The sequence below is a fragment of the Mustela nigripes genome, chromosome 4, assembly GCF_022355385.1.
Source record: "Mustela nigripes isolate SB6536 chromosome 4, MUSNIG.SB6536, whole genome shotgun sequence".
NCBI lineage: Eukaryota > Metazoa > Chordata > Mammalia > Carnivora > Mustelidae > Mustela > Mustela nigripes.
This window is the reverse complement of record NC_081560.1, coordinates 41,311,388-41,333,228: the sequence shown is the minus strand read 5'-3', so window position 1 is coordinate 41,333,228 and position 21,841 is coordinate 41,311,388. Positions and strand designations below refer to the sequence as shown.

The 21,841-nt window shown below is 47.8% G+C and overlaps 1 protein-coding gene across 1 annotated transcript in view; it reads left to right on the top strand.

Moving 5' to 3' along the window:
- Positions 1 to 916: 916 nt before the first annotated feature.
- The window catches only part of EEPD1 (endonuclease/exonuclease/phosphatase family domain containing 1), a 109,122-nt gene continuing 88,197 nt past the window's right edge, over positions 917 to 21,841 (top strand). The window contains exons 1-2 of the mRNA XM_059396579.1: positions 917 to 1,396; positions 1,873 to 2,940. Coding sequence (XP_059252562.1) covers positions 2,063 to 2,940 — 878 coding nt within the window. The 5' untranslated portion in view covers positions 917 to 1,396; positions 1,873 to 2,062. The remainder of the gene's footprint in view (positions 1,397 to 1,872; positions 2,941 to 21,841) is intronic.

Here is a 21,841-nt window from a genome sequence, read left to right as displayed (position 1 = left end):
CAATCTCCCTTTCCATCTAGCATTTTCTGTCTTAATGATTAAATTTAATCCTTATAGGAACATAACCATATTTACTCAGAGCTATACGTTCAAACCAGCAACCCTATTAAGAGATGTCTTCCAGCACATCTCTAATCGGTGGTTCATGCCCTCTCCTAGCAGGGCAGTGAGTTACTAACGTTGTGAGGACATCTCTCTCTGAGCAGTGCAAAGGTAATTCTCCAGTGGAAGAAAAGAGGAGGTCGAAAGTCTGGGAGGGTCAGAAGTTAAAAAGATCCCACTCAGTCCCCTCTGGAAATGTTCTCAGCTTGACTGCTGAACTGAACTGAGCGAGGCCCCTGACAGGCAGGTCTCCTTCCCCACAAGGAGTACCCAGACCCTGCCCCATGCCCCAAAGATGATGTAAACTCGGGCTATTGGCCTGGTAGTGTTTGAGCCCTGGGCTCTTCTTGCCGTAAAGCAGCTTGCCTGGTCTCCCCTCGGGCAAGACTAAACACCCTCCATCCCGCACATTCAGCCCTGGGTCTCTGATAAAATCACTCCCCCCAACCCCCCAAGAGCTGCAGGACCCAGGGCAACCTCGGTGTGACCGGCAGCCTGAGCATCGGCCCCGCCCACTCAGTCCCTAAATCCCGCCTCCGTGCCCCCGCGGCCCACCCCTCCCGCCGTGGGCCCGCCCCTGCGCTCCCGTATTCCATCTCCACCCCCACGCGCTCGGGCCGCCCCCGCGCACCAGGGCCCCGCCTCTCACACTTCCCGGCTCCGCACTCCACCCACTCGAGTTCTGACCCCGCCCCCTCGGGAGCCGTGGTCCCGCCCCCGGACCCCAGGGCCCCGCCCCAGCGCGCTCGGGTTCCGCTCTCCCGGGCTCGAGTCTGGCGCTCGTGCCCCGCCCCCACGTTCCCTCTGGAGTCCCGGGAGGAGTTGCCGCGCGGGGGGAGGCGTGGCCGTGGTGCCGGCCGAGGCGCGGGCGGCGCGGCCAGGACTTTGGCTTTGACACGGACGGCGAGCTGGAGCTGTGGCTCTGGTGCTGGGCACCGACGCGGTCCTGGCGGATCCCGCGTCCGAGTCGGGAGCAGGACTTTTCGGCTAGATCAACGCAACTGCGGCGACGCCGCAAGTCCTGGTGCAGCCTCGAGACTTGGTGCAGCCACGGCGGCCGCATTTCGCCGCCGCTACCGCCTCCGCGCAGCCCTGCTGCTCTTGCCGGCTCTGGGAGAGCGACTCTGAGAGTTTCTCTCGCAGAAAGAGCTGAGACGCGCGGCTGGAGGCGGCCCAGCTACTGACCATACACGCGCGGGCACCCGTATTGGAGGCAGGGGGCCCGCGCGGTCCTGGGCTAGGCTCAGGCTCCTGAGCCGCAGGTGGAAGGACGCCTCGGGGGAGCAGCGGAGAGGTGGGGCGCGGGGACCGGCGGCGGGTCTGGTGGAGGTCGACAAGTCTGTTCTCGGTACCTGCATTAGTAAGGACGGGATTCCCAAGTTGCAGATGGTGCTGAGCGTCAGGAGGAGGGGTGGGCGTGGGAGATGCGCTCTCCGTTCTTCCTGGGCCCAGGTGGGGGCGACCTAAGCGGGGGATGGCCTCATCGCTGCCAGAGGTGAGAAAGGCAGAGACCAGAGATGTGGGCTGATGAGGGTAGGTCTCTTTCCAAGAGAAGCAGCTCATAGTCTGTTTGGACCTCGATATGACAAAAATCGGACCTCTCCAGAGGAAAATCCATAGGGGCCAGCCTCATTGTGTGTGTTCAGGAGTTCATGGGCAGCCATCAGCCTGGGACTCTCCTGGTTAAAACTCCTGCTCTAGATAGGGAGTGCTAATGCAAACTGATGAACTGATTCAATCGATTTGTGTGTTTATTAATTTGTTTTCCAGGTGGCCAAGTGAAAGGTACTTTTGGACACCCTGAGCATGGAGATTTAGTGTTTGTCTTTGGTAACTGTTTCATTCCCTGCATCCTGAACCTTCCCTCCTTCTGTGCCAGTAAGGTCTATTGGGCTTCCTCCCTAGCCAGAAAGGAGTTCTGCGGTGGTGAGGCCGTCCTGGGCCACTGACCCTGGCCGGCATGGGGAGCACGCTGGGCTGCCACCGCTCCATACCACGGGACCCCTCAGACCTGTCCCACAACCGCAAGTTCAGCGCAGCCTGCAACTTCAGCAACATTCTGGTGAATCAGGAGCGACTGAACATCAACACGGCCACAGAGGAGGAGCTGATGACCCTGCCTGGTGTGACCCGTGCGGTGGCCCGCAGCATCGTGGAGTACCGCGAGTACATCGGTGGCTTCAAAAAGGTGGAGGACCTGGCGCTGGTCAGCGGCGTGGGTGCCACCAAACTGGAGCAGGTCAAGTTCGAGATCTGCGTGAGCAGCAAGGGCAGCTCGGCGCAGCATTCTCCCAGCTCCCTGAGGCGGGACCTGCTCGCGGAGCAGCAGCCTCACCACCTGGCCACCTCTGTGCCCCTCACCCCACGGGTCAACATCAACACGGCCACCCCGGCTCAGCTCATGAGCATACGGGGCCTCACAGAGAAGATGGCAGTCAGCATTGTGGACTATCGCTGTGAGCATGGGCCTTTCCGTAGCGTTGAGGACCTGGTGAGGATGGGCGGTATCAATGCTGCCTTCCTCGACAGGATCCGACACCAGGTGTTTGCGGAGCGGTCCAGGCCCCCATCTACCCACACCAATGGAGGCCTGACCTTCACCGCCAAGCCTCACCCCAGCCCTACCTCGCTGAGCCTGCAGAGTGAGGACCTGGACCTGCCACCGGGGGGGCCCACCCAGATCATCTCCACACGCCCTTCTGTGGAGGCCTTTGGAGGCACAAGGGATGGGCGGCCAGTGCTGAGGCTGGCCACTTGGAACCTGCAGGGCTGCTCAGTGGAGAAGGCCAACAACCCTGGAGTTCGAGAAGTGGTGTGCATGACCCTCCTGGAAAACAGGTGAGGGTGGGAACCACTGGGGGCGTTGGGTGTGAAGGCAGTTCTCGAATGGCCTCACCTGGGCATGCAAACAAGTGGACTTTTGGGGGAATAGGGAGAGGGCAAGACTATTTAATCAGTGTTCTTGAGGACCTAGCGGTACTGTCAATGTGGCTGAGCTCTCCTGCTCTAGAATTTTTTGAATACAGCCATTCGGGCTTGTGGCCCATATCTTGAAAACGAGATATATCCGATATCAGTTCCTAATTTGGGGGTAAGTGGAGATTAGGTTGATGTTATTGCTTTGGAGAATGCTGTTTGACTCAGAAGACTTTGTGGGGTTTACGCCAAATCAGGCACTCAGAGGCCTGGGAACCATTGCACAGTTTTGCATATGAGAAGGGAGATTGTTGGATTTTTTTTTTTTTTAATGAGAGGGAAAGTCACATTTGTCTCACCAAATATGCCTATTTGTGTGCACAAAATCATCTGAAAAGGCAGGTATTTGCAAACACATACGCTGTGTATATTCACCGAAATGCTGTGAATGAATCACTCCTCATTCTTTTTCCTTATTTAGCCTGAAGTTGGTGTTCAGGCCCACAATTGCTGCCCCAAATGTATGTAACCTCTCTTGTCCCCATAGCCAGGAAAGGTCAGGCTTACATGTGGTGAATATTGGCCAGATTTTCCCATTTGAACCACAGGGAAGAGACTTGTAGGAAGGACTCTTACCGCAGCATGTTTACATCATTCACAACACTGCTCTCTGTAGGAACTTCCGTTACTGCCCCCCCCCTATGAAACAAAACAATATCATTGTAGCAGTTAGCTCCTGCTGTTAGTAAAATAGTATAGTGTATCATGTAATCAGCTTTGGGAAGGAAAAGAAATATTTTTAATGGTCTCGTCTGGGTCAGAAATCCTCCGAGCCTGGTCTTGAGGGACCGTACCCCTGCTACCAGATGTAGGGTGGCATGTTTGTGGCCACTGGCTACTTGCCTTTGCATTGGCTTGTCAGTGAGCCTGATGGGCAACAGTTTAGTGACAAGAATTGAGTCCTCAGCGGGCAGTCGCTGTGCGTTGTGGCAGAGCGTCAGGATAAATGAGTGAGGAGAAAACCAGGTCACACCGTTTCCCTGGCACTGTCCCCATGGCACACTCTCCTCACAGGACTGAGGGATTGTGCAGCAGGTTAGAGAACTGGACTGGGAGAGCTCCTGAGCGCTCCTCCTGCACAGCTGTGTCCCCTGTCTTGTGCTGTAGCTTACTCCTTTTGCAGAATCGCCTTGTACGCAGGTGAGAACTAGACTCAGCGCTGGGTGATATTTATCAGGAACGGCCTGATATTTGTTCTCTTTATCCATTAGCAATGTAGGTGCGTGCGGGGGGGTGGTAGGGAGAGGGACGGATGGCTGTTTAATTCCTATCTTGAGTTTTCTTAAGGCTCCGTTTGGGGAGGTGAAGGGGGTTGAATCAGGATCTGAAGTCGCCCCAGAGAGAATGACAGACCAGGCAGCTCTTGCCCATTTACTGTGACAGTGGTTTTTCAAGTGTGGTGTCTGGACCAGCATCAGCGTCAGTGACTGACTCAGAAACCCTGGTTTTCTGTGTTTTCACACACTCTCCGGTGGTTCCAATACAAACTGAAGTTTGAACCCCATTGTGCTGTTCATTGGGTGATCAGCTGTCCCTGTGGTTTTCTCTGTAAAGCACCTCATCAAGGTCCGTGAACTCACACAGACCTTCCAGAACTTTCCAGGTACTATGTTTTCTTAGATTGTTCTGATCATCCCTGTAGTTGTTCAACTTCACGATGCTCTTTCTGGCCAGAGTTTGAGGGGCTTATTCTGCCTCTAAAACAGATGAATGCAATGGGTAGGGAATGGGAGAGAGAGCAAGGGCCGGTTGGCCTCAGAGTGGTCTTTACTCCGCAGTGTAGACCTGGGTCAGCCAAGGGCACACTGAGGAGAGTACTAGCAACTCTTGTCCTGCATGGAATTAGGACTTCTCCTGGTGTTTCTTCTTTGGATTTCCTGGAGGGATGGTGGTTTGTTGAAGTCATTTAAATACTGTCCTCAGGTGAGAGGAAGAACTTACCCAGGCCTGGTAGGGATGGAGAAGGAAACACCTGTAAGTAAGCAGGAAGGTGACCTATATCCCCATCGCATTTCTCACACCTGGCCAGCTAGGTTGTCCTGTGGCTTGGTGGTTTCTTTGGCCTGTTCACAATGTGTTCAGAGTGTTCTGGGCACTCCTAGCATCTTATTAGTGTCCAGTCAACATACATTAATGGGCTTAGGGCTTGGTCCCCTGTAGAGCTGGAGTGGCTCCATTTGTCTATGACTGTCCCAGGGCACCCAAAGATGGCTGCCTGTTCCAGAGTGGGTCCCATGTCCTCAGAACAGAGTGCACATTCCCCAAGAGCTGTGTGTTCGTCCTGATTCACAAAAATCTCTCGCATTCCAGTTGATCCCTTTATTAGTAAGAGGACATACATGTAGTGTGAGCAAGAATGAGTGCTGGTAATCTTCGAGGTGGTTCTTATTTTTGTACATGTGTATGTGTAATACAAGTCTTGTTCATGTTTGCTGATACTTCATATTCATTTGGTTCCCCCATTAGCCTGGGAGGGGGGTAATGCTTGTTTCCCCCATTAGCCTGGGAGGGGGATGATGATGCTCCATCTCTGGGTGAGGAAACTGAAACCAAAGAAGTTAAACGACTTGCCTCCATCCCATAGCTCATTAGTGACTTAGCTGGGACTAAGACTACCTTCTCACTGTAGTCCCATGCTCTTTGCAGGCACACTGTGTTTTGTAAGCACACCACCTTCACCCTGCCTCTTGTTCAGGCATCCCACCCTCTGCCTACAGAGGCACTACACTTGCCAGTTTGTGTGCCAGTCACATTTAAGAAAATAAATTCATTGTAAAGGCACAAAAAAAAGAAAAAAGAAACCACCTTGGCTCCACACTTTCTGTGTAAAATCAGTGAAATTCCTAAACCTTTCCAGGTCTCAGTTTTCCCATCTGTTAAATGTAACTAATGAAAAAAAAAAAAAAAAACCCTTGAAAAAAATGGAAAAAAAGAAAAAAAAAAAAACCTTCTTTTGTAAAGGGAATCGCTAGCTGGCTCTTCATTTTCCTTTCTGTGGGTTTGCTTTCTTCTACTAAAGGGTGCCAGGGTAGGACTTCAAGGTTAGAGACCTTTCTTGCCCTGAAAGGCTGCCCCTGGACGAGCATGTGTGAGCTACAAAACACCGAGTCTTACGTGAAGACCGAGGTAGGACAGCAGAAAACTAGCTAATCATGCAGTCACCAAGAGCCTTCAAGGACATCGCCCTGTGGCACAGAGCTGACGGGTTTCATCACATTCCTTTGCCAAATCTCAGTCTCAGGCAATGTTTCTCCTCATCCAGTGTTTATGAGGCAAGACAGAAAGAGGAATGCTTCTGCTAAACATCCTGGCAAAATTTGGGGACAGCCCACATATGGAATGAAGATTAATTTTTAATTTTCTCTTTTTTGCTGAGTAGCTCTTCTATTCTGAAAAGTCCCTTTGGTTTTTGGAAGCGTAAGCCCTGGAGGAGCAGACGTTGACAATCTCCAAAAATAAATAAATAAATAAATAAATAATAGGTTTACTATCCTACTTGTGCATTTCCCCACGGCCTCTGTCAGAAGGGAACCTGTCGAAGTTTTCAGCTTTATAATGCTCTAAATCTGTTTTCTTGCTACATGTCTGTCTGCAGTATCCAAGCACAAGGTGAATTAGTATGTTGTGCAAGATGGGATTTTAGTTGATCAGACTTGATTAGTAGGATCCATGTAGACACAAGCCGTGTTGTCATTTGATTCATTCATTGAAAACTGTGTGGAGTAGCGGCTGTGTACATGCAGATGCTAAATGCGGGAATCAGGTTGTCCTGTTATTTAACTTGAGTAAAGTAAATGGGAATCAGCTTGTGTGACTTAGCCTCCAAAGAGTCTGAGAAACCCAGATTTGAGGTGGGGGGGGGGGTCATGGAGTGTGATTGATTTCAGGTTGCATCTTTCTCATCCCAATAATGAGCTTATCCTGGGAGACTGAACAGTGAGTAGATGCAGCCAGACATAACATCTGAGGCAAAATGGCCAGCAGTCCTCTTAAAGCAGAAATAATGAAAACTGCTTTGACTGTGGAAACTGAGGCGCAGAGTGATGAGATAGCCTCTGTGTGGCCTTCAGAAATGTGGATTGGGGTCAGGATTTGAAGCCAGGCTCTGTGTGATTTTTAGGGCGGGGAGTGGAAGTGTCTTTTCCCAAACACCGTGTCCTTTTACTGACCCTTGGCCCACCTGCTGTTTCCTCCCTGTCTTGGGCCTCGGGTGGCCAGGCCTCAGAGTTTCACCTAGACTTCTAGGGCTCAGTCAGGCCCCAGGAGGCTTCTGCTCCCTTCCTGTTTTTGTTCCTCTGAAGGACAGGGCTTATGGCCAGAGGTAGAGCCATTCAGAGGGCATCAGGGCCTCTCCACCCGGCCCCTCAAATGTGAGTCTGTGACCTTGGCTCAGCTCCACGGCAGAGTTCCGGTTTTGTGAGCCAAAGAGTTCTGGGTGGTTTCCAGAGGGAGAGGTGGTCTTTAATAAGACTTCTGTGGATTAATAAGAGGAGATGGTGTGGCTGAAGGGAAGTCCTGGGGTGGGCCCGGGGCAGGCTTTATTTCACCAAAGGGAGAGATGTTAGTTTGTCTTACAAGATGGGCCCATTCAGGATCTGATTTTGGAGGTTTGATAGTACTGCTTCTCTCAGGGGCTGTTCAGTCCTCTATTATTTATTTCTTCCACAGATACTTTTTGAGCTCTCATTAGGTACGAGGTTCTGCGTCAGGCCCCCCATAACAAGATACTGTCCCTGCTCTCATGTGAGGAGCTAGACAAGTCAATACATGATGGATAAAGACAGATAATGGCGAATGCTGAAGAGGATGGAGGCGAGCTGAAGAGAAGCCTGCTGAGGTGGATGGGGGTAAAGGAAGGCCTCAGCTAAAGCTGATGGATGAGAAGGACCCAGGCATAGAGAAAGCTCGGGGGAAGAGTACTCACTAGAGGACCCAGCACGTGCAAAGGCCCTGAGAGTGCTTGTTCTAGACAGAAAGCCAGAGTTCTGGGCACGGTGGGTGGCAGGGAGTGGAGAGGGGCAACAGAAGGAGGGGAGGCAGGGCCAGATGGATAGGGCTCTTATTTTAGCAGGAGGAGGCCATAGAGGATTAGAAGCAAAAGTTGGTGACTTACCTGTTACCAGGCTCTTCTAGCTGCCAGAGTAGGGGGAGGCGCTTGGAGCAGGTCCTGGAGTTAGGTAAAGGGTACAGTTTGAGAAGGTTGAGTTGCAGAGTCAAGGTTACAGAGGATAGTGATGGGGTGAAGGGGGAGTGGGTGGTGATGAGAACATCCTTTAGCAGCAAGGACTGGAAGGCCATGCCTGTGTTCCAGATGTTGGGGGGATTAACCATGTGGATTCCTAGAAGGCAGGCTCAGAGGGGGTTAAGGAACCCCAGGCTAGCCCACGTGACTATGCATTGCATTGACGTGATGCAGCTTGCCAGCCTCACCCCTCCCCTCTCTTCTTGCCTCACACTGGATGGGTGCACGGTGCTTCTTCTGGACAGGGAGGGTCTCGGTCCATAGTAGATGGAGGAAAAGGCCTTGTGGTCTGTCTTCTGTGCACAGAAGATCATGTATCTTATGGGGCCGCTTTCTTTACAGTATCAGTTACATATATAACAAGGGCATATTTGGGGGGATTGGGGGTAACTATTTCTATTAAAAGACATTTAAATGAATTTAATTCAACATCAATTAAGAACCCCCTCTTTATCCCCTCCCCCCAGTGGCTTGGGATCACAGGGAGAGACCACCCTGTGGTTAAGGAGTTCACAGTCCGGCTAGGGGACACATCCATTGGTACTTACAGCATGCCATGGGCGGGGCTGTGAGGGAGGAGGTGACGTTTAAGCACAGGGATCTGGTACCTGTCTGCTGGGCTCTGGAGATAGATCAAGTCCTCATACAGGGGAAAGATGTGGGGCTAGGACCAAGTCAGGTGGCTTGGAGGGAGCTAATGTGGAGAGGAGGGTGGGGTCTGGGCGTAAGCGTGTGGTGGTCCTCACAGCGAAAGCCAGCAGCCCCCCAGCAGTTCCTGACACTTTGGGGATCCAGGCTGGCTCGCTGGCTGGGCTTATAATCCGAAATACTCAGGGAGCACAGTAGGTTCCCGAGAACCGTGCCTCACAGTAGGGAATAGTATTGAGGTAGGTGTTATTTGCGGTGTGTTATTTTTATCTCAAAATTACCCTACTTTACACAATTTTTATCTCAGAATTCCTTAATAACAGTCTCTGTGGATAAGAAAAGGATGCATTTCACCAATATTTGATGTGCTTGTCACAGACACCCTGGTCTGAGTGTAGTGATGCACAGTTGAGTGGAAATTTCACACCAGTGACTGCTGGTTATCGAAGCAGCCAGCAGATGCCACACAGAAATGTCCCGCTGCCCCTCCAGATGTGTGGTCCTCCTCAAATATTTAGGAACCCCGGAAGCTTCCTGACCCAGCTGCTTGTGACTGTCTGCAGGCACGGTAGGTATAGCAGCTTTTACAGCAGTATTTTGATTGACAGCTGCCCAGTAGCTGGAGAGGAACCCTGTGGGTGTGTGCTCAGAGTAGAGGTTTCATTGTAACGGAAAGTCTTGAGTTCTTCTACCAAACTGCTGGATAGAGAGACCCTGGGTTTTCTTTCCTGAGCACAGCTCCCCACCTCTGTTGCTTTGGCATTTGTTTCCAGTGGCCCTGTTTCCTGAGAATTCTATTTTGGTTCCATCATTACCTGATTAAGCTGTTAAACTGGGCCTTCAATTGTTTTATCCGGAGACCACGGTAACTCCCGGAACGCTTTACCGCGGCCAAGACAATGTTGTTCATGTTGCCTCATTTAAGGCCGCGTGCATTTGGAGTGCGGTTTTACCGTGTTCCAAGGATCCCAATCCCGTTGGCTCACCCAGATGTTGATAGGTGACGTCTGTACTTTTGTCTTTCTCAGCTTGTGCTAAAAGCACTGTGTCTTTCCAGGCAGGAGGTCTCAGAGGGATTGTTGTTTTTTAAACTACTGCTCTAATATCCTGTTGGAAAAAAAAAACCCAAAACCAAAAACTTCTTCAGAATGTATTTTTGATAAGTATATTCAGTCTGACTTAAATTTTTTTGCTGTCTTCGTTTTCTTAAAGGGCAAAAAAGTATACTTTTTGGTGACCTTGAAGTACCGATGATCAGCTTTAGGTCGTGGACTCCTCTGGGCTTCCTGGCTTGGTGGGCAGCCTCTGCTGCTCAGGCCGCTGTGTTCCTCTACCCATCAGGTTTTTAAAGAGTGGTTCTCAGTTGCTTTTATGTTGAGGACTCATTTAAAAAAACAAAACAAAGCAAAAAAAAAAAAAAAAAATCAGCGAAACACTGCATGTCCCTCCCACCACCCAGTAGTGGTGGTTGTACTTTCAGTGGCTTTGTGGACGTAGTAGTTGTACTAAGAACAGAAACAGTGGTAATTAACATGGTCATTCCTGTGGCTGAGGTCCAGAGCCCAGCAGCTTCACAAGTGGGTATTGCCAGTGGCCCTCTTGTAGAGATGCAGAGAGATGGCTCAGAGAAGTTGCATAATTTCCCCCCAAGATCACACAGCTTGTAAGTGGTGGAGCCTGGACAATAACCCAAGCAATCAGACCCCAAATTTGGATGATAAAAACCACTCACTAATGCTTTCGTATGTACGCCCTCGTCTGCACACCTGCATATGAGAATACATGTTCCTCTAACCAACCTGCTTTGAGTTCCCTAGGCCATGACCTTTCCTAAGTGTGTTGATCTGAGATGTTATCTGTGTGTGTAGCTTGTCCTTGTTTCTTCAGAGTGGAGCAAGGATATTTGCAAAGAAATCTGAGTGCAGGATACTGTATTTTTATGGCTTTTCAGTCTTTTACAGTGGTCTCGCCCACACCTATTATGACAAAGGTTTCTTTAAACAAGTTGCCTTTAAAGAAGCTTTGCCAGCATTTGTCTTAGTTTTCTTGGAAACCACTTCTTTTTCTGCTCACTATTTCATCTCTTGATGTCACGTTTTAGGAGACCACAGTCACATGTCCAACTGACATAAACCTGGGGACAGATACACCTGAGTCCGGGTGAGCACGTGACACACAGTTAATCTAGCCAGGAGTACTGACCATGCCGTGGCCCTCCATCCCTCAGTGGGTTTTTAGAAGGGACTGAGGATAGCCTGCTGGGTCCTGCAAATAGAGGTCAGTTAGGAGAGCATCTATGGGGTATTTTGAAAAATGCTGGTATCAGGGCCCCTGAGCCCACATGATACTATTTCTGTAGTCTAAAGACAAAACTTGCCGTATATGTATATTGCAGACCTCCTGCGGTAACTGCAGGTTGGTACGGACCCACTATTATTTTCTTAGAAGACTGACTCAAACGTTGTAGCTAGTTATAATGTTGGGGACTCATTGTCCCAAAACCCTCACCCCCTCAAAAAAAATCTCGTGCAACTTTTAGAAACAAAAGAGGTGAGGAAATAATGAGGGTTTTTTTGTTTTGTTTTGTTTTGTTTTTTTGACTGAAGACCTATACTAGCCAGCATCTTCTCGGTAACATGGATGCACTGCTTATGACATTCGTGAATAACAGTAAGCTGGGAGGAATTTAAGGAAGAGCCCTGGACTAGATACAGTATCTTTTAAAGTACCTCCCCAAATGTGTACCTCTGTGCTTTCTCTTTTCACTGGTCTGAACTTAATTTAGTTTTCAGGTTTGATTTTTGTTAATGTTAAATACACGCGCAGACATGCGGAACTGAGCAAGACACTGTCATGTTGCTCTGCACACGTGCTGAACTCAGTGAAAGGCCAGGCAAGACTGTCTGGGGTTGGTTCGTAGTCTTCAGTTATGTTACTGTTAATACTTCCAACATTTCTAATAAAAATGCAAGGAGCTGTAAAATATCACTAGAATTTCAACTTAGAATTTGCTTCTGTCTTTAAAACTTTGAGGTAAATTTAATTGAAGAGCTTCTGAGATTATAAGGTGGTTGTTTAAAATGTTACCATTTGCAGCCATTTATCAAAAGAATATCAGGCATTCCTTATTACTCATCTTCCAAAGCAAGGTATAGAAATAAGCTAGATGATGGGAACTCCCCTCCTCTTGCTAGATAGGAAACAACAGGCTGATTAATAAAACCAAAACATCTTGGGGGGGGGGGGGAATAAATGGGATGGAGAGTGAGAATGATTGCAGGATCACCCATAACCTCTGATTTCAAATGCAATGTTTACATTCATCAAATAGCTGTGCTATTTTTATTGGTGGATTGTATGGCTAAAGGTTATATTTTAGAAGTATACGTTTCTTCTAAATCACAAAAGTCTCTTCTTATCCTGAGGCTTTTTCAAGAGAGGGTAAGTGATCACTATTTCTGCCAAATGCCCTTCAAATCTGAGAAGGAAAAGCAATTGTTCCTATGGGTAAGATGTGTATTTATTTGCTATGGCTGTCCTAAAAAGGTACCACAGACTGAGTGGCCAAAACATCAAAAATTTATTTTCTCACACTTCTGGAGGCTGTAGGTCCAAAATCAAGGTGTCAACAGGGTTTTTGTTTTTTAGTTTTATTTGTTTTTCTGAGACCTTCCTCCTTGGCTTGTAGATGACCATCTTCTCACTGTGTCTCAAATTGTCATCCCTCTCTACCTGTGTGTGTCCAAATTACCCCCTCCTCCTCCACTTCCACTGCTGCCACTACTACTACTACTACTACTACTACTACTTCTACTTCTTTTTCTTCTTCTTCCACCACCTCCTCTTCCTCCACCATCACCTCCTCCTCCTCCTCCTCCTCTTCCTCCCCTCCTTCTCCTCTTCTCCTTCTTCTTCTTTTTTTAAGTGGGCTCCATACTTAGGAGCCTAACATGAGGTTCAAACTCATGACCATGAGATCAAGACCTGAGCCAAGATCAAGAGTTGGACGCTTAACCGACTAAACCACATAGGTGCCCCAACCAAATTTCCTCTTCTTATAAGGACACAAGTCATTTTGGATTGCGGCCACTCTAATGGGCTTCTTTAACCTTCATTACTTCTTTGGAGACCCTGTCTCCAAATGCAGTCACATATTTGGGGGTTAGACTTCAGCATATGGCTTTGGGGGACACCATTCATCCCATAACCAAAAGACACAAGAAAAATTGCCCAGGGATTCCTTCTTGGTTCCTTGTGAGGACTCTGCATCTTTGGGTTTTTCCTGGAAAGATGATGATTCAGGATACTTGTTTAACAGTTTAAACACTAGAGAACATTATATGAGAGTCCTGGAGTGACAGTCTGATGGACAAGAGGGATGGCTTTCTTGCCAGCCACAGTCAGCATGGACCAGCTCTTAGGGGCTGGGATCCTCAATCATTTCTCTTTGCAGCTTGCTAATCCTTGGTTTTCTCCTGAAATTCAGCAGTGACCTGAAACCTTGTACCCACCCTGCCAACAGTATTCCACTTTGCTGAGTTCATTGTTTACCCTTGGCTGCAAGGAATGGTGATACTTGAGTGTGTCTGCTCTTTTGAATTTAGTGCCCTTTGGAAGTGTTGGCAAAGGAGAGATTCAGAGGGACCACCATGAAGTCCACTCAAGTTCAGCTGTCCTTGGCTTGTATGGTTAAGCACTGCAGCTGTGGGCTCCCTGGATGGCTTATGTTCCCCTCCCAAATAGTCATTGTGTTGTAATTGCCTGTGTGTTGCCGTCTGCGCTCCTAGACCATAGCACAGCCTACTTTCAGCGCCATAATACTCAGGGATTTGTGGAAAGAAGAAACCACCACTGACATTTATTGACTATTTACTTTACCCCAAGCGCTTCGGCTAAGCCTTTTATCTTCACACCATCCCAGTGAGGCAGCTAAAGTATCCCACCTTGCACATAAGGAAACTTATCTTACAGAATTTGAAGAAATGTGCTCAAGGTCACATGGTTGGTGCATGTGGAGCAAAACTTCAAAGCCAGGAAGAATTACTCAGAGACCAAAGCCTTTTATACTCAAAGGCACAGAATCCATAAACTTGGAGATATCCTAGCCTTTTTGTATTTGGAAAGTATGAAGAGACACATTTAATTGGAGGAGGTACTCCCTGGAGTGGGTCTCAGCTGATACTGAGGAAATCATCCCATTTTATCATCTGGTGAAGTCAGGAATGTGGGGCTTTCGGGGTGCTGGATTTTGTAAAAATCGTGATATAATTTACATAGCAGACAATTCACCCTTCTAAAGTGTACAATACAGTGGGTTTTGGTAGATTCACAAAGTTGCGCAACCCTCACCCCTGTACTAGAACATTTTCATCACCCAAAAAGGAAACTCCGTACACATTAGCAATCACTCCCCACCCCACCGCACAGGGCAACCACCAAGCTACTTTCTTTCTCTCTGGATTTGCATATTCAGGAAACTCCGTATAAATGGGATTGCATAATATGTGGCCTTTTATGTCTGGCTTCTTTTACATAGCATGTTGCAAGGTTAAGCTGTGTTGTGGTGTGTATGTTTCTTTTTTTTTAATGGCTGAATACTATTCCATGATGTGGATATACTACATTTTCTTTATTCAGTTGTCAGTTGATGGACAGCTGTGTGGCTTCTCCTTTGCGGCCATTAAGAATAATGCTGCTGTGAACATTCGTGTGCAAGTTTTTGTGTGGACATATGTGTTCATTTCCCTTGGGTACATATGGAGGAGCGGAGTTTCTGAGTCACATGGCGATTCTATGTTTAACATTTTAAGGAACTATAGACTGTTTTCCAGAATGGCTGCACCATTTTATATTCCCCTCAGTGATATACTGGGTCTCCTATTTCTCCACTTTTCTCTAACACTTGTTATTCCCTTTTTTTCTTTCTCCTTTTCTTTTCTTTTTTTGATTATAGCCATACTGGTGGGCGTGAAATGGTATCTCATTAGGAGTTTGAGTTACATTTCCCTAATGACTAATGTTGATGTTGAACATCTTCTCATGTGTTTCCTGCCTTTTGTAGATCTTTGGAGAAATGTCTGTGCAGATCTGGGTGGGCTGTTTTCACAACTGTTTCCAAGTGGATTAAATACAGGATATTTTTATGTGGTTTCCCTTTTTACTCCACATTCCCCCTCTTCCTTGCCCCTTAATCATGGGGTCATTATACTGGAGCCTAAACTAGAATAATCACTTTGTACTAGGAAAAAGGGCCCACCATCCTACAGGAATAACCTCCCTCCCCCAACCCTGTCTGGGGAGGAATTTTGAGAACACCATGTTGTGCTTCAGTACTCTGGCTGGAGTGGTCTGTCAACACTGCACTTTCAATACTGTCTTTGAGAAGTGCTTGGTGTCTTCTGAGTTTTATATTTAAACTATGTGTTTTGGGAGGAACTTTAGCACTTTTTATCTAAAGCCAAATGTAACATACGCTATGGCAGGGTTTGCAAAGAGAGAGGAGCTTTGGATTGTTCCTGACAATATCTGCAAATCACAGGACCCCCAGCCAGGAAAAGAACCTTGAAGGGGCCCTTTCCATAAGACCCTGCCCAAGTCATCATGGCCAAATGGAAACTTATGTGTATTCTTTTGAGCCCAAAGGTAGAGATTTGAGTCCTTCCTTACACTCTGCAAGGTACGGCACCATGTGTCACCCATCGATGCTAGGCCCCACTTCTGTTTGGTTTTATTTTAAAAATGTCTTTTCTTCTTCCTCCACATCTCCCTTTACCCCCTTCCATAGATCCCCAGTGCAAAGTGTTAAATAAATGTCCTTAGACATATCTTGGAGAAATGGAGTGCCTTTAATCTGCAAACACCTTGTGTTTTTATCGTTGCCAGCTAGCTCTTTGCTGCTGACGGGACGGTTGCTTTGTCCCTGGCCATGTGCAAGGACAGGTGCCTCGTATGCTTACCCATCCCCCAGTGGTGACACACCAGATGGCCTGGGGCTCCCTGGTACCAGTGAGGCCAGCGTCTCCTTCATGTCCTTTTCAGCCATTTGGATTTCCTCTCTGAGGAACAACTTTTCTCAACTTTTGCTCCTTTTATAAACTTTAATATCACCTTAATTTTTTTTATTATTATTTTAGTTGTTCAGAACTATTTATGCACATTCTAGATGCCAGTCCCCAGAGACTGCAAAAAGCTCTTCTCCCAGCCCATCACCCTCTGCTCACTTTGTCTTTGGTGCCTGTCATGCAACAGAAATTGTTCATCTTGATGTGACCGAGTCTGCCAAATCCGTCTCACCCCCAGTTCGCACCTACATTTTCCTCTTCTCTTCTACATTTTATAGTTTGCTTTTGCATCTAAGTGTTTGACCTAACTGCAGAAAACCTTTGTGTGGGGATGAGGAAGGGACCCACTTTGGTTCTTTCCGACTTTCCTAATACCAACCCTACGCAAGTTATCCTCTCCCCCCTGATTTGGGATGCCACCCTTATCACATGTGTCCATCACATCTCATGATCCATTTGTGTGTACCTGTGTCGTTCCCACACTGTTAATACCATGGCCTCTTGTCAGGGGGACTGTCCTTTGTTCTTCTACTTCAAGATTTCCCTAACTATGTACATTTCAGAGTCTGCACATCTCAAACATCCCGTTGGAATTTTGACTGGAACTGCATTAACTTTACAGATGAAGTTTGAGGAAATATAACGTCATTGCAATGTTAACTCACCCTGTCTTTGAACATCTGTATTTTTTCCTTTATTTAAGTCTTCTTTTGGAACATTTAATGGGTCTTTACTCATTTCTCCATGGAGGTCCTGTTGCATTCTTCGTTGGGTCAAATCTTAGATGCTTTGATTCCTTATTTTTAAAATCCCCAGAGCAGGAAGTTCCGTGGTTTTATTCTGTCACTCACGCTATTGTGACAGAGCCCTCTTTACTACTACATTGCTCTTCCTCTACTTACTCTGTGTCCTTCATTTATAGTTTAGGCCCTTTTTGCTGAATCCTTCCTGGTAGAAGTAAACACCGGCCAGCCAGAACCTCTGTGAGGCTCGCTCTGGACATGTGAAGGCCCCCATTCAGCTTCCTTCCACCTTATGGTCTTGCTCTGAATAATGTAACTTCATTTTGCCTTTCTCCACGGTTCACATTTTTCAAGGATAGATCAATACTCTAGACCTCAGATTGTTCTTTTTTTTTCTTCTTAAAGTTTCTTTGTTTCTTTTACTAATCTCAACACTCAACGTAGGGCTTGAACCCACAGCTCCGAGATCAGGGTTCACACACTCTTCTGAGTCAGCCAGGTGCCCCAGATTATCCTTCTTGTATGAGTAGATATACAAATACGAGTGGATTCCATGGAAGAACCTAAAGATATGCCACTGGCTTAACCCAAGCCTCCCCCAAAATACATATATATAGACCCTAAATTATAAATGTTTAAATTTCAAATTAATTTTATTTGTGTAGAACAACTCTAGCAGCGAGTTGCATTTTATTGCGGGTTAAATTTGAGATCAGAGACCTTGGAATTATCTTTAATAGTTCAAACATCATTTATGGAGTCTCATTTTTATAAATCTTATTTGCTTCTCACGTGTCCGTGGATTCCTGTGAGTCTGACCACAGACATATGTCTGTACATGCCTCCACCCACAGAGTGTCTGGGTATGTGTGAGTTATAAATATACCCATCGTTTTAAATAGATCTTTATCTTTAGTGTTAATTGCTTCTTTCTTCTTCCACTTTCTCAGTGAGTAAGCTGAGTTGGGAGGACCTGTACGCAGCTGGCTGTGCACTCCCTTCTAACTAATTATTTGTAAGTTCTCTGTAGTTCGTTTCAACCCAGCCCAATGGTACCTGGCATCTGATTTCACCTAAAAGCAACCCAGGTGAAAATGAGAAATTTTTTTTTCTACAGTCGGCTTTCAGATGGCCTGGGGGTTACCAAAGTCAACGTCAGGTGCCATGACCTAAGTCTTTTTTGTGGTTAGAGCCAAACTGTGTTGTTTCCTTTTGGTGTCCAAGTCAAGACCTTTAGTTTTGATGTGAGACATTTAAAACATACAGAAAAATATAAATAATGCTTGACCATTTTCCCCCTCTTGTCAATGTATCTTGCTTTCTTGAGGACTCAAAGCCCTTTTATCCCACTGTCATCCTTTTGGATTCCTCCCACCCCACCCCTTCTGTGCTTGGAATATTTCCTTCCTTATAAGACTTAGTGCGCAGCAGAGTCCATCCCCCATGGGGACAGCTGGAAATGCAGAGGCTCACTTTCCCAGCATCCTTTGCAGGTAGGGCCTGGGCTCTGCAGGTTGGAGGGGGAGGGTCCATCCTCATCTCTGAGTGGGCAGCCCGTGGGACTGACAGCTCAGGGACACGAAGAGTTCACTCTGGCCCTGGAGACAGTTTACACAGGATCGTGTCCCTGGGACAGCAGAAAGTGTGGCTGCTGGTAACAGTGGGGTCCCTGGGGGGTGCTGTTGACTGCATAGGCTGCAGCATCAAGAGTTTGGAATTGTGGCAGTGGGGTCCTCACACCCCAGTTCTGGGGCATGTTTGCCCCTTGTTCCGTGATTGCCCAGCCCCCGCTTCTTCGTGTCCTTATAATGAAGTACTTTTCTGCCTCAGTCTGTCTATGTCGGTTTCCGTTTCTTGCCATCTAGAATTGTGACTGATACACCCTGATCTAGAGGCCCTCATTGTGCTTTTAAAACACTCTGTAGCCAACAAAACCTGTTTGTAAATGAAATCTCATGGGGAAGCATAAGGCAAAGCCAGTGGAAGGGCTTCTTTGGGGGAGGGGCCTTCACTAGGCAAAGCAGAGTTGAAATCCACAGCCCTGACATTTTTTGACCTTGGATCAGTCACTGTCTCTCTGCCCACATTGCCTAAGCCCTGTTTTCTCTGCCACGCAGCCACTGGACGGGCAGAGGGTGGCGTTGGCTACTGGTTCTTCACTGGTTTGTGTTTCCAGAACCCCAGGACTCTGGCCTTCTCTCTGATGGCTTGCACAGGTGAATGGTTACAAACGTGGCCTGCGTCCAGATCCTGCGCAACCTGGAGCAAAGGACGTTTTTTTCCATGTCTTCCTTGGAGTCTTCTTTAAAACACACATCCATTTTTACAATAAAAAACTTCACTGTCAACTAATTGGTGAAATTCACCCTCATGTGTGAAGAAGGAGGTGCCTTACAGCGGCGTTTCTCAACCTGGGCAATTTGGACTTAAAAAGACCTTTCATTCTGAGGTTATTATAGATCCACACTCTGACATGTTGAGCCAGATAATTCTTGGTTGTGGGGGTTGGCTTGTGCATTGTGGGGTGTTTAATGACATCCCTGGCCTCTAGACTCCAGGAGAACCTTCTCCAGGTGTGGCAACCAAAAATGCCTGTAGACATTCATTGCCAAATGCCTTTCCCCTCTCAGTCCATGTGTAAAGAAGCCTCGAAATATGCTGTGGGGAGCACGGCTCTGCCTGGCAGATTTTCCTTGGCTTCAGTAGAAGTGCTGGGCGGTGGGGCATGGGCTGGATAGGGAAGGAGGCAAGCCAAAGGGGCTGAAAGGTAAACCACCTGGTCTCGGTGAGGTTGAAGAAGGCAGGCAGGTGACCTCTTGTAGCTGGAGAGCTAGGGGAGGGGTAGTGGCTGGGGCATGTAGGTGTCAGCCATGGGGCGGCTGTATGTGGAGTAGAAGGCAGGGTTAGGGAGGTAAGGCCCCAAAACCCCTCTGCACCCCTGACCCTTGCTGGGGCTACTGAGTGAAGAAGGTACTTGGGGGCCACAAACTGATCTTCCTCCCTGGTCATGAGGGTGAGTCGGGGATGCAGGAAGGGCAGGAACACTAAGCATAAGGCCCCATGGAGGAGGTTCCCTAAAGAGGATAAATCAAGACCTTCCCTAGGGAGGCTTATGCACCTGCTGGGCTGTGGATCTCTGCCAGAGCAGCCTGGAGAAAATCCCTTCCCTCACGCAGCCCGGTGCAGTGCAGAACTCTGCAAGAGGAGGAAGGCTTCATTATCTCCCAGCCTCACTTTACAATAGAAAAGTTGTGTCTCACGGGAGCCTAGTGGATTTGGCAAGTTCTCTTATGCAATGCTCCTTGGATAAAATTACTTCTGTCCTCTGGTGCTGGGAGGTATGGTTGTAACTGTTGCGAACATGTAGGGAAAATATTAGCTGGATTTGAGAAGTAGTGTTCGTACTTCTGTGGGGGAAATTATAATTTTCCCTCAGTAATGACCCCCCCCCTTAAAATAAACACGAAACCCTTGTTAAAACAAAGTATTATTTTGTGTGTGTGCAGAGAAACATCTCAAAGAGATAATTGTATTTGACTCTAGATCGTGCTAATTTGATGTGTGCTTGACTGTATCATAAATATAATCCTAAATAAACCGCTAAGGCCGAAGAGCAGACTAAATCATTTTCAGTAAGGAAAAAGACGTGGGAGGAAATAGCATATGGTATAAAGTTGTACAGCCTAAAAATACAGCTGCCCGGTTCTCCTCAAGCAGCTCTGAGGCCCTCTGAGTGTCTTCAGTGGAAAGAAAAATAATGAATCAAAAAATGATAAGGTATATTTTTACTTAAAATGTGAACACTTTGATTTTTAGGGACAGAAAAGGGATCGGTGGTTGGGGCCGGGTTGACTGCAGATGAGCACAAGGAAACTTTTGGGGAGGATGGAAGGGTTCCAAAACTGGCTTGTGGTGACGATCACACTACTATAAATTTCCTAAAAATCACTGGATTGTACATTTGCAATGGGTGGAGTTGACAGGATGTAAATGTTCCTTCGCTAACGCGATCCGAGAGTTCTCGCTCTGTACTGGAGGTAATATCTTACTTGACTTCTCAGTAGTTTTTCTGTGTCTGTGTTTCCTGACCCCTTTTAACAGGTGCCTCACTTAAGGTAGGTCTTAAACTCTCTGTGCCTTGTGCCGTTTTCCTGGAAATGGGGGTGATCCTGTATTTCCCCAGAGGTTGGCGGGACCGGCAGCTTCATTAGTAAGTGTGAAGCCCTTACAGAAGCCCCTCTTCCTGATGTTCTTGTCACCACCACGGGCATCAGCATCAGTATTCAGGCCCGTTGTCATTTCCTACTCTATCCTGGCCCAGGCCTGCCTCTGAGCCTCCCGCATCTTCCTTTCCACAGTCAGACTGCAGCTTCCAAAAGGAAAACCTAATATTTCTGAAAACAGTGCTGTAGGTGGTTCCCCATAGCTCTTTGGGTAGGGGCCAAACCCCCTGTACTAACAGGGACCCCCACCCTCGCTGTGGCCCCTTCTTCATCTCCAGCCTCACCTCCAGCTCTCCAGTTATCTCTCAGCCCTTGGCGTTCCTGTCAGTTGAGAATTCTTCCACTCCCCCATCTGGGCTCTTCCTGGAAGGATTTCCCCACCATTTCTCTTTCTGTAGGTGTTGGCATCCCTGTGGCTTGTGGGGAAATCAGCCTGGAGCCTGTGCCAGGCCCTTCCCAAGCCCTTCAAGCCATTGCTCCTGTCATCCCTTACCTACCTACCGGGAACTCCACAAGGTAGGGCATGCCCATCTCCTCTGTGTTGGGCGCAGTGTCCAGCACAGGGCCTGGCACTTGGTCACTGACCCTTGAAGAACAGTTGTGTTTCTCAAGCGCTAGATTGCCTTGCTGCTTGAGTTGCTCCAGCAAAACGGGCTCCTCCAAGTGTGCATTCTGGTCCTTGTAGGAAGCCGCAGGTCTGGAACCCTTTTTCTCTTTGGGTCTTTGTTCAAGAGAAAGCTTATCTGGTCTTCCACAGGTTTGACTTAAACTGGAAAAGAGATGTGGCCTTGGCATTTCACAGGATGGTGCTTTTCCAAGGCAAAGATCCTGTCTCCGTCTGGTCTC